General features: G+C 38.8%; 1 protein-coding gene across 3 annotated transcripts in view; it reads left to right on the top strand.

Moving 5' to 3' along the window:
- The window catches only part of RAI14 (retinoic acid induced 14), a 117,725-nt gene that overhangs the window by 61,097 nt on the left and 43,340 nt on the right, over positions 1–13,288 (top strand). For all 3 annotated transcript variants that reach the window (XM_087958531.1, XM_087958529.1, XM_087958530.1), the window contains exon 3: positions 12,144–12,274. In XM_087958531.1, the coding sequence (XP_087814657.1) occupies positions 12,144–12,274 (131 nt within the window). The remainder of the gene's footprint in view (positions 1–12,143; positions 12,275–13,288) is intronic.

Below are 13,288 nucleotides of genomic sequence, written 5' to 3'. Positions count from 1 at the left end.
CCTGCTCTCCTTTCTTTCTTTTTTCTTTCTTTCTTTCTTTCTTTCTTTCTTTCTTTCTTTCTTTCTTTCTTTCTTTCTTTCTTTCTTTCTTTCTTTTCTTTTCTTTCTTTTCTTTCTTCTTCTTTCTTTCTTTCTTTCTTTCCTTTCCTTCCTTCCTTCCTTTCCTTCCTTCCTTCCTCCTTCCTTCCTTCTTCCTCCTCCTTCCTCCCTCCTCCTCCCTCCTTCCTTCCTTCCTTCCTTTTATTCAAACCAGCAATTTCCCACTCCTAGTGAGAGGCTAATTGGGTAGGATTTGCTGCAAATATGTGATTGTTTGTTTTTGCAATGGAAAAGCACATAGCTACAAAAATCCAGAGTAAGATTTAAGCAGTATTGTAGGAGTACTGAAGAACTGACACGTTTTATTTTATTTTATTAAAATTAGAGGATGTCTTGCCATGCCTGTGGCACAATTCCAGTTTTGTCTGTGTTTCCTGTTCAGCTGCAAAAAATTGTGCTAACTTTAAACAGCATTTACTAAACAGATTGTTAAATTTTCAGTATCTTCTCCAAAGATTTGTAGAGAGAATAAAGGCATACATTGGGAGAACATAGAATAGATTAAGAAGTTTGGGGATTGATTATTGATGAGCCCCTATAAAATACAATACAAACAGATCTGTTTGAATAGTGTTTTATGAAAATACAGGTAGTCCTCAACTTACGACTACAATTGAGCCAAAAAATTATGTTAAGTGAGAAATTTTTCATTGTGAAGTGAAACATTTGTTAAGTGAGTTTTGTCCCATTTTACGACCTTTATTGCCACACTTGTTAAATGAATCACTGCAGTTCTTAAATTACTAACATGGTTTGTTAAGTGAATCTGGTTCCTCCAATGACTTTGCTTGTCAGAAGGTTACAGAAAGTGACCTGGGGACATTGCAACCATCATAAATGTGAACCAGGTGCCAAGCATCCAAATGTATGCCATGTGGACTATGGGGATGGTGAAATGGTCATAAGTGTGAAAGATGGTCATAAGTCACTTTTTTCTGTGATGTAACTTCGAACGGTCACTAAGTGAACTGTTGTAAGTCAAGGACTACCTGTACATGTTTTGGGGGAGTTTGTGCACGCCAAACATCATTTATTTATCAGCCAGAAGACTCGAATCCAGGACTCTCCCATTGGCACTTGCAGAACAGCTGTACAACAAATTTGACATTGATTCCCAATGGAAACCCAAACGGGTTGCTTGTATGCCAAATGGACATATAAATAACCCCACAAAAAAGATGCCAAGCTTTGAACTACACGTAGTCTTTGATTTACAACAGTTCATTTAGTGACCGTTCAAAGTTAAAACGGCATTGAAACAATGTGACTTATGACTGTTTTTCAAAGTTACCACCTTTGCAGCGTCTCCATGATTATGTGATCAAAATCTGGGTGCTTGGGAACAGGTTCATGTTTATGACCGTTGCTGTGTCCCAGGGTCACGTGATCCCCTTTTGCGACCTTCTGACAGGTAATGTCAATGGGAAGGCCAGATTCACTTAACAACCGGATGACTAACTTATCATCTGCAGTGATTCCCTTAACAGCGGTGGCAAGAAAGGTCGTAAAATGGGGCAGGACTCACTTAAAAACATCTCGCTTAACAACAGAAATGTTGGGCTCAGGTGTGGTTGTAAGTCAAGGACTACCTGTACCACGTCAGAGGATTCACACCTCACCCGGCATCTGCTAGGATTCTCTGTATAAACTCCTACCCTCAAAATGACGCTATAGAGCACTGCACACCAGAACAACTAGACACAAGAACAGTTTTTTCCCAAAAGCCATCACTCTGCTAAACAAATAATTCCCTCAACACTGTGCAACTATTTACAAAGTCTGCACTACTATTACTGTTAATCTTCTCATCACTCCTTATCACCCATCCCCTCGCACTTGTGACTGTATGACTGTAACTTTGTCGCTTGTATCCTTACGATCTATATTGACTGTTTCCTAGTATGATTTGATTGCTTATTGTACCCTATGACTATTATTAAGTGTTGTACCTGATGATTCTTAACTCTTGACGAATGTATCTTTTATGTATACTGAGAGCATTTGCACCAAGACAAATTTCTTGTGTGTCCAATCACACTTGGCCAATAAAGAATTCTGTCCTGTTCTGTTCTGGAGCATTGCATTGCATTGCATTGCATTGCATTGCATTGCATTGCATTGCATTGCATTGCATTGCATTGCATTGCATTGCATTGCATTCTACATGGGGCATAATATCCTCAGCTCAGTGTGATTGCACATAAATTGTAGATCACATCATGACTGGCTCTAAAGTTGAGGGCAGTATCTGATTTTTTTTAATTTTAAATGATGCTGTGTTTCAATGATTAGATAGCCTAGACACTGGTATTTGAACATAGACCTTTTTTAACATTTAAATTTTATTACGTTTTACTAATCTAAGTGAAATGTTAATATATATTGCTAGTCCTTGTATGATATGTCATACATTAAGTAATAAAACAGGGGAGGTTAATTACCTCCCAACACGCTGGGAAAGATAAATTGTATGTGATGACAGTAATTGCGCCTGTCCTTTCTTGCAAAGCATTGGAGATAAATCACCAATCATTTTGTTGCTGACTTGCAATTTCGGCAACCTGTCTAGCTGCTTCTGCAGTCTTCAAGTTGCATACAGCCTACGATTTGGACTGCAGTTTCTAGTGGGTGTTTTTTTTTTTTTTAACCTTTGTAGGATCTTTTCTGCTGTGTACATGTGGGAACATGGAGAAGTTGTCACATAAATGTCTGAGGCATTTGATTTTTCTTTGAAGGGAACAAGTTCTAACCAGCAAGAATAGTTTGGAAACTGAAAACTGTGTTACAAAAGCATTGTCTTAATTGTTCATATTTACAATAATCATAGAATCATGGGTCCCTTCACAAATGAACTAAGCTATCTTAACTTTAGGGTGTGGGAAAGCCAACGAAGAGCTCACCTTATCTTTTTTGTGGATTTCTTTTTTCTTTATGCATTTTTTAAAATGGCATAACTGTGGTTCACTCATTTCGGTTATAGTACAGGTGGAAAATCTCTTACTAGATTCCTAGATCCAATCAGCTTCCATAACTTTGCTCTCATTTTCAACTATAAAAATAATATACTACTATCAAGACAAGAAAATGGATGGAAACTAATCAAGGAGAAAAGCAACCTAGAACTAAGGAGAAATTTCCTAACAGTTAGGACAATTAATCAGTGGAACAACTTGCCTCCAGAAGTTGTAAATGCTCCAACACTGTAAGTTTTAAAGTAGACATTGGATAACCATTTGTCTGAAATGGTGTAGGGTTTCCTGCCTAAGCATAGGGTTGGACTAGAAGACCTCCAAGGTCCCTTCCAACTCTGTTATTCTATTCTATTCCTATTCTATTCTGAAAACTTCTAAATCATATTAGATAGGAAAGGGTTTTGCTCAGTGATGTAAACCACATTCTGAAGTTAGTATTTTTTCCCCTCTCATTTATATAAAATACGTGAAAGTAACATACTCATCTTCCTTTCTTTATTCACCAAAATTACTTACTGGTGGATGAAGAACTAGGCCAGGAACTGAACAGGAATAGGATTGGGTTTTTTTTTAAGTAAATTGGGTATTTTTAGATTTCTTAATACCCTTTCCATACTCAATATAAAAAGCTTTGCAGCAGTCACTCCAATTCATTAATCACTTTGGAGGGTCATAAGACTGCAAATATTAGAAGCCCTGTCCTTTCGATGGGAGTGCGCCTAAAGAAAGCAACAACTGAGGTCAGGAGGATTCTCCCAGTGCCTCTCTTTTTCCCCAAGTAAGGGGCAGATTGGTCATAACAAGATCTTTGAATTGAGCAAAGAACCTCAGGCTGCCATAATCTGACTTTAGCATAATATACAGTATTGTTCCTTTGTGCTCTGATAAGAGGTATTAATTAATTTGTCATTATGACATTTAGGAGCATCTTCTTTAAAACTAAGTCTTCCTGATTTTAACCAGAATGCCATCTCCATGAGGTCTTCCAGCATCCTGGGCAACTCTCATTTATATATTACATTGCTTGACATATCTATCTTTATGCTTCTAAAACTCTAGTGCTCATCTGTAATCTTCAGTTGAGCGAGATGGTGTATCCAAAATCTGAGGCTTTCATGGGATTGAAATTTGGCAAATTTGTGGCTGCTTCAGTGCTGCCATGAACCATCAGGAGGTTCAGTGGACCAATCCTGCCCTAGCCCTAGGTAGACTGGCCCATCCTTCAGCCCCCCCCCCCCCAAGAGATCAGATTGACTGGTCCCATCGTAGTCCTCTTACAGGCCAGTTTACAGTAGTCACACCGTCAGCTACAACAAGTTGGCAGGAAGAGTTGGAGGTTACTCCTACTGCATTTTTGCCCTTGGTCATTCTGTTTCCCTTGCTTAGGTAATGAAATATCTCTGAAACAACCCCATGGCTCACAAGTTGTCTAATAATTATTAATCCTGACATTTTATTTTTATGTTGATAGATTGAGTTTTAAAATGGAGAATTAGATTTCTAGACCATTTACTAGATACTAAGAAGAATGTATTTATGTATATTTATATACAAATAATTTTTGGCTTTGGGGCAACTGGAAGAGATAAATATTTCCCAGTCACTTTGTTGAAAACAGTTAATTATTCATAGAATGTTCTGACATTTTCCATGTTGCTAAGTTAATGTCTATAGCACCTTCTAAAGATACAACTTAAGCTTTTATAATGAGCCTCCACAAACATAAGCTCTCAACAGCAGCTTGAGGAGAACTTGGAGTACATGCCAAATTGTTTGTTTAAGTGTAATTCAGCTTCCATAATTCAACTTTGGAGGAAGTCTTATTTTATAAACACATTCCTTCTCATTTCAGTCTTTTAGGATGTAACAGAATAAAGCATTTGCAGTATCCCACTTAAGATGAATTGTACAGCAGGTGGGGAATCTTGCATGGTTTATTATGTTTAATTCTTTAAGAGATTAGATAAATAAAATTAATGCCTTATAAAATAAATCTCTGAGCCTTGTATAATTATTATGTACATAGAGTTACAAGCATAGCAAAAAATAGAAATCTCAATGAGTCAACGAGAATAATGGTAAGCAGAAAACTATAAAAACATACTGAATCAGAAATCTCAGTGTAAATCCTTTAGGATTAAAATCATCATTCAATAAATCAAATCTAAAACAGGAAAGATCAAACTAATAATTGGCATGTACCAAAGCAAATTTTGCTAGGGTTTTTTAGCTGGGGTAATTGCTGTCACTTTTTGCAATATTCAATGTCAGATTTGAAGGGTGTTTTTAAGTCGGTGATTGTGATCCTGTGACACACATGTCAAAGATGCCACACCGTGGTTTTGGTGACATGCCAGTATTCAATATGCAATAACTATTCTAGAATGCATGCCCCATTCTCGCTCAATTTTTGGAGACCGCAAAGCTACGAGAGAATGGGATATGCTCTTGCAGGGCCTTCAGAAATCATGTGATAGAACCACGGTCTATCTGAAAAACCTCCCAGAATTCTCAGCCCATGTGCGGAAGGCTGATCAGGTCCCATATGTTTTACAAATGGAGTTGTCAAACTGCGGGTTATGACACTTTGAAACAGGATTTTTCAACTGTGGCCATTTGGAGACAGGACTGGGGAATTTGGGGAGTTGAAGTTCGCACATCTTCAAGTGGCCAAGGTTGAGAAACACTGCCTTGAAAAGTTATCAACATATTTGAACTGTGTACTGTGTATGTGTGTGTGTGTGTGTGTGTGTGTGTGTATGTGTAGGCAAATTTCCAAGTGACCAAAAATCTTGAAAGGTGAATAAATGGAACCCAAGGACGCTACGGGTCTCCCATTCCAGAACAATACAGACATTCATGTTGCTGATGAGAGAGGTCAGATCCAGGCAGGGGCCACCTCTTTAAAGCAGAAATATAGTATGATTCTGGGTAGTCTCTGATATAAATGGTACCTTCAACTTACAACCTGTCAAAGTTACAACCAACCCAAAAAAGGGACCTGAATTCCAAGTAAAATTCTCCACGATCAAATTACTAAACTTCGGGCATTTGGCAACATTGCCACATTTATGGCCATTTGCAGTGTTCCACGGTCATGTGACTCCATTCTTACAGGGGTGTGATTCAACTGGTATAACAACTGGTTCAGTGAGTGCGTGCTTTGCACGCATGTGCAGCATTTACAACTCACCTTCTGCTGCAAGCCCTGTGTGTAAAACAGCTGAGGCGCAGCAATCTGCTGTGCCACATGAATCAGCTGAGCTGGAAAACCCGGAAATAAAGCACAGACTAGGTGCGGGGCGGGCAGACGGGCCCAACAGCTGATCATCGGAGCGAATTGGTTCACTCACAGCTGATCTTAGGAGCTACCGGTTTGCCTGAATCAGGCCGAATCGGTAGAATCCCACCCCTGCGTTCTTATTATGGTTTGCTGGAAACCAGAATTTACTTCCAAGTTTTTGACAAAACTACACCTATAGTGAACCGTTGATTTGCTTTACAACTGCCACACACAAAAAATATCATAAGGTTGGATTGATCACATGACCAACCTATTTTATGACTGTTAATGACATGTGACCATAATGGGCAAACTCCATTACAGTCATACATTGAGAACTACTTATACTGGCTACCCATCAGTATCATGGTCATTATTCATGTCCACATTTTACTGATTTATTGACTTCTGGCATTTTTATGGCAGCGCACATATAAAGCAACTCTAGGGGCAAATAATAAGCATATTGCACACTAAATAGACTCATATAAAATCCTGGTCCCTAATTTGGATATAAGAATGATTGGTTCAACTGATATGCAGTCCTTGGAAATTGGTTATTGGGGCCAAATTGTGGGGATTTTGGTGTGTCTTGTTTTGCTAAGTTACTATCTAATACTTCTGTGAAGGTTTTTTTTTTTAATATGGGCTGTCAATTTACCACGTTGCTTGTTCAGTAATGAATTAACACTGTCAGCAGATAATTGAGTGTTTATGAACTTTTCCCATCATGAAGTCAACCTGTTCTGTAAAGTGATAATGTAAAATGATAATGGTCTTGTCACTGCTGTTTGAAGTATGGGTGATTGATTAGATATAATACCTGTTTATTTATAGCAAGATTCTTCAACTTGGTATCTTCTAAACCGTAACCTTTAAAAAGTGGTTATTGATCTTCATTAAACAAGAATGAAATAAAATATCTGTAGTGTAGACAAATTCCATAAGGTCTCAGTGAATTTATAGGAGGTTTTACAAGTTCATAGGTGAATGGGCACCTATGTTCATAGGTGAACACACACACACACACACACACACACACACACAGAGAGAGAGAGAGAGAGAGAGAGAGACCGAGAGAGACCGAGAACTGTAAATTAGTTTGTTGACCCTTGCTGACTTCCGGGAGGCATTGCTAATCAAGTTTGGAAAGCTGGCATTTACAACTATTGCCTTCTTGAAATTCTTGAAGACAATTAACAAGAAAGAGAGCAAAGTCCATTGATAAGTGCTTATCAAATGATAACTTGACTGTGAACTAAAATAATGCAGCCTGCCAGTTCAGTAAATAGCCCTGGCTTGTGATATCTGTCTAAAATCTTTATAACCTCCAGTTTTGAAATTCTGGATTTTTCTTCTTGCTGAAACATGGAAAGTGGAACTACTAGTCTTCAACTAGACACTCAAATGGTTATCTAGTTAATAATATTTTATCAGGATTCAAAAGGCCATGAAAATAGGAGGCTGTCCTTTAAATCAAGACCTTTTTAATGTCTGAGAGGTAACCAATATTTTGTTGCTGGAATGGGAAGGGAAGCACAGTTGGTGTGAAATGAGTAGCTTTGTTTGTGTTTTTCTAAAAACAAGTGCAGGTAGTCCTCAACTTACAATTATTTGTTTAGCAACCATTCAAAGTTACAACGGCACTGAAAAAAATGACTTATGACTGGTCCTCACACTTATGACCATCGCAGCATCCCCAGGGTCACATTATCAGAATTCAGGTGTTTGGCAACCAGCTTGTATTTACAATTGTCGCTGCTTTCCAGAGTCATTTGTGACCTCGGCCAGCTTTTGACAAACGAAGTCGGTAGTGACTTTCACTTAACAACCACGGCAAAAAAAGATTTTAAAATTAATAACTGCCTTGCTTACTAATGGAAATTCTGACCCCAATTGTGGTCAGAAGCCGAGGACTATGTACAATACATCCTTGTAACATTTACCATGCCTTTTCATATATTTTGTATTTTTAAAAATTTTTAAACTTCCACCATTTTTCAAAAAATAAAAATAAACAGGGTGCTCCATATAATCCTCAGGCCACAAGTATCCATCTTGGTCAATAAGTTGCTCCATAATTTTAATTTCAAGATATTCTATAGAAGAAAGAATGATTAAATATGGAACTGCTGGCACAGGGGTCTCCAACCTTGGCCACTTTAAGATTGGTGGACTTCAACTCCCAGCATAGCTGGCTGGGGGAATTCTGGGAATTGAAGTCCACCAGTCTTAAAGTGGCCAATGTTGGAGACCCCTGTGCTAGACAAAAAGTTAGCTGGGGAAGATCACAAGACCGAAGGTACTGACACAGGAGTAAGACAGAAGTAAGAGGTAAGACGGAAGTAAGTCAGTCAACCCTTTGTTATGCATTTCCAAGGTGAGTCATTTACAATGACTAAACTTTGGCGTGAATACATTCTACCGTGATTCTGTGCTTCTCTCTTGAGGACAAGGCTCTGCTTGAGTCCTTTTCATTTTTTTTTCCTTGAAAAAAATGATAAGGCGATATACTTGGCAGACTGGTATATGAATAAGGCTACACCCTAGGCTGGGAAAATCAACTCCAATTTCCAGTTTAGTACATTTATTATAGTATCTGGTCAGAAATGGTTAGTTGTAAATCAAAACTACATGTTCCTAACTAAAATATACCCAAATAGGTTACCTAACCTATCCAGAATCTTGAGGATGTTTAGAGGATCATTCCTTGAAGATTCTTTAGGTCCGTGATGGTGAACGTATGGCATGTGTGCTCAAAGTGGCATGTGAAGCTATGTCACCTGGCACGCGTGGCCTTGCCTGTTTGTCTTCTGGGTTTCTGGTGTGCATTTGTGCGTGACGATCAGCTGTCCTTCGCACGTGCTGAAAACCGGCCTGCGCATGCGCTCCGGCCAGCTGATCGTTGGGTGCGCATGCACGCTAGAATCCGGAAGTTCTATTTTTCCAGAGTGAAAAGTGCCGAAAAGGTTTGCCATCGCTGCTGTAGGTGAACCTAGCTGTAACATTCCACCAGCTCCTTGAAGACCAAACAGATTCAATCTGCTGGGGTTTTGTGGGGATTGGGAAGACCTTCCAAAGAGGAAATTTCCAATTTTATTTATTTAGATGTAAATAGAGATACCCTACACTAGACAACCTACAACCTGCTGGGTCATTCTTGGTCCATATTTATTTACCTGAAGGGGTAAACAGAAGGACCATGGTCAGCCAAAAAGGAAACGGGAGCAGAAGTGATGTCTGACTTCCTGCTGCTTCTCCAATAACTTTGCTTGTAGGAAAATGACAGGAAAAGCCAGAAATCAGAATCACATGATTGCCATTGACCACAGTGGTCCCTGCAGCAACCACAAGTTTGCAAACACAACTGGTCTGAAGATCCTTGAAATTTCAATTCAGTTCAATTCCAGGGGAGTAACAGGTCCTGGATTTTGTTTGCTTGTTTAACTTGACCCAAGGGCGTCAAACCCTCAATGATACCTGAAGTGTCACAACTTTTTCCCCTTCCCCCGCAAGTTTGACACCTCTGACTTGACCCATTTGTGGTACAGAACCTTGATTCAAACGTTGTTGCTCTAAGATGCGCTGTTTTGTCTAATTAACAATTAGAAACAGAGTTGTAGTAGAGATGTGAAGGAATGTACTAGCAAAGTGGTAGTTTGGAAGCATCAATTGAGCTTTTAAGGTTGCCTGTAGAGTACAGGACTGAGAGCAAATGCAAGCACTAGCAAACTCCTCTTGGGTCCTTTTTCTTTCTTTCTGGCATCAGAGTTGATTAAAAACTTCCGTGGCTTCTGAAAGCTTAAGAGAACAAATGCTTGCTTTGCATTAGACTTTTTCTTCTTGTGCCGTATCCTTCATCGGACGTTGGCGATCCTATTTTTATCAACAGCTGCACAAAAGTGCTGTTGAGTTTTCCATCAGACATGAAGATGTTCAAATGGTAGGAAAACAATTCTCTGTATTCTCATTTAAAATGAGAGGCTTTCCCTTATAACCAATACATGTGATGTTCTGGTCACCAAGCTAATAATAGCAAATATGTTCCTTGGTTCATTTTTGGAGAGAATATGTGACTTCCTTAAAATAAAAGAAAACAACTATCTTTGTCTTGGGGTTAATATATCTGGCAAATTTATGTGCCCCCTAATCCCAGTGGCTTAGATAGTCTAAAAGCAAAGCTCTTGTTTAACACATTTGAAAATAGAGTACGAATTCTGTGAGCATTTGGGGGGGGAAACTTGGAGCAAGATTTATTTTAAACTAGTTGTAAAAAAGAGGGCCAACTTTAACTCCCAAGTCGCAAGTTGTTCCAGAATATAGAACATGTTTTAGAACTGGCAGAATCATTGATGGAGGTTGAGGGGCTGCAAAAGTGCTCAATAAGCTATATGGAATTAGGTAGTCTTGCAGCGGATAAGTTAATGAATGAAGCAGGTTGAAGAGTCACAGAATATTCTGCTAGAGTGACTTCCTCACACAGGTACCCAAATTCTAGCAAAGAGCTCATTAATTGCTGTACATTTTAATAGTTGGAGGTAACGAACCTCAGCAGCTGAGTCATAGTATCTTGTTCCAAAAAACGTTCTCATTTTCAGGTTTTGGCTTTCGTGTTTAAGCCGCAGGATTGGCAACAGAATCTGTAGTTCATTTCTGTTGCAACTGCAACAGAATCTGTAGTTCATTAGTAGTGATGGAAACTCCCTTATGGATTAAAGTCAAGCCAAACTGTCAAATAATATTGTCTCACTGAATGTTGTGATGGTGGAAATATTAGTATAAATATTTACAACGTCTCTGCATATGAAAGATTGGCATTGCCTTCTGTTTATAGAAAACCCAACTTGGATCAAGGCACTAAAGGGCTCATTTCTTTCTGAAGGTTGAGCTTAATGTAGGTTTCATGTTTGTTTTTGTGAACTGAAGATGCTTTCAAACAAAGGCATCTCCACCCTTAACTTTTCCATGTGGACCAACTTGTGAAAGGCCAGAGTACATGGGAAGTTTCTTCTCTAACATGTTTTGGCAATCTACTTCCCATGGATTCTTTTGGGTCAAAAGATAAAAAAATATATCAGATTTGTTGCAAGATTCAGCTTTCAAAAATGCAGTACCACGACTTCCCAAATACTGCCTGTAAACAAATTGTGGGGAAGTAATTTTATTATGATTTAGTTCTGTGCAACCTTAAGATAGGGATGTATAGCTAATTAGCTCAAACGTTTTTTATGGTCCTTGATGATTCCCCAAATTGCTACATTGAAATTCAATGCTCAGCTAACAATAACTGTGGCACAATTTTCTGCAATTACCCAAGAAGACATCAAATTAAGTTGATGTCCCATTGCTATCATTAGTCTAGAAAGTTTAAAAAAGAAATGGATTTAAAGAAAGAGAAAAATCAATGCTTAGATTGCATACTTAGTCACCCAGGACGGTCAGTTCCTATAATCTCCCCAATTAAAAACTCCTACAGGTTAAAATAAGTACCTTTATACAAAGTTAAGGACATAAAGAGGAAGATTAAGCAAAGGGTTCCCAAAACCAAGCTTTACTAATCAAACCAAGATTCATTATAATAAACTTCTAACCATTGTGATTAGCATAACCAGAGATAAATATGAAAGAGGGACAGTTGTCATTCTCATGACAATTTTGTTCCATGCAAGGACATGTGCAGGCCAGGGTTATTTAGGGTTAGGATGAAGCCAACAGGTAACCTAAGTACAATTTAAGGAATACTTCATTCACCTTCTTAATCCCCTGAAACTTTTTTTTTTCTTTTACAGACCCATGAGTGGAATAAGAATGATGACCGACTCCTCCAAGCTGTGGAGAATGCAGATCTGGAGAAAGTGGCTTCCCTTTTGGGCAAAAAGGGAGCCAATGCAACCAAGCATGACAGTGAAGGCAAGACTGCGTAAGTTGACTTCACCTTCTCTGTTGAATTGATATCAGGATGTTGGTTAAGGATATTTGGTTGAACCACCAGATTCTCTACTTTAGCACTACTAACTTTTATGATCCTAAATGGATGAAAATTGGGTAGCTTCATTTCCCATCCCTTTGCAACTTGAGATGTAAGGAGAAATAGTCATAGGACAATTCAAAACAGCAACGGCAACCAAAAAAGAGATCCCTGCTAGTGGGGAAAAGTTTGTGTAGGAGTAGGGATGAAAATCTTGGAATTAGAAGTTGGAATTAACCCCTTTGAGCCATGATGCAACTGCTACAGTCCTTAACTCTCTCCCTAATTGCATTAGAGTACTTGGCCATCAAAAGATGACCCACTTATATTTGAACAGATCATTTATATTTATGTAGGAAGGCATGTATACATGCCCCAGGATAATGTTACAGGATGCAATCTGGATCAGTCATTGGGACCACAGTCTTCTGAGCTTTTGGACTTGTGCTGGAGCCCATTGTCAGGAACTTCTCTGGTGAGAGAGAAGTTCCCTGAGGATGGACTCCAGGATGACTCCGAAAGCTCGTAAGACCTAAACCTCTAGTCCCAGTGACGGAGCCAGATTAGATCCCGTTTATATTTAGCTTGAGTTTTTGGTTGCCCAAACTGGATAGATCCTCCTCAGATTTGATTCTGGAAAAAGTTAGTTGGAACAATAGCTTGTAAAGTGAAAAGGAGTCTCGTTGAAAGAGCAAATGAGACACGTTTTCAAATGAGATGAGATGATCTTCTGCCATTTTTTGGTTCCTTCCCTACCTCCAGAATATTTTTGAATATTACCTTTCTCCTTATTTACCCAATAACACAGTGGAGCCACTGAGATAAGTAGCTAGAGCAATGTTTCTCAACCTTTGACACCTTTAAGATATGTGGAGCCTATATCCGCATACCTAGCATGATTGGCTGGGGAATTCTGGAAGTTGAAGTCCACTCATCTTAAAGTTGCTAAGGTTGAGAAACACTGAG

This window comes from Notechis scutatus, chromosome 2 (genome assembly GCF_049901735.1).
Source record: "Notechis scutatus isolate UNSWTSFEM ecotype Mainland chromosome 2, rNotScu1.2, whole genome shotgun sequence".
In the NCBI taxonomy this organism is placed as follows: domain Eukaryota; kingdom Metazoa; phylum Chordata; class Lepidosauria; order Squamata; family Elapidae; genus Notechis; species Notechis scutatus.
Note: the sequence above shows the minus strand (reverse complement) of the source record. Positions and strands in the feature narration are given on the sequence as shown.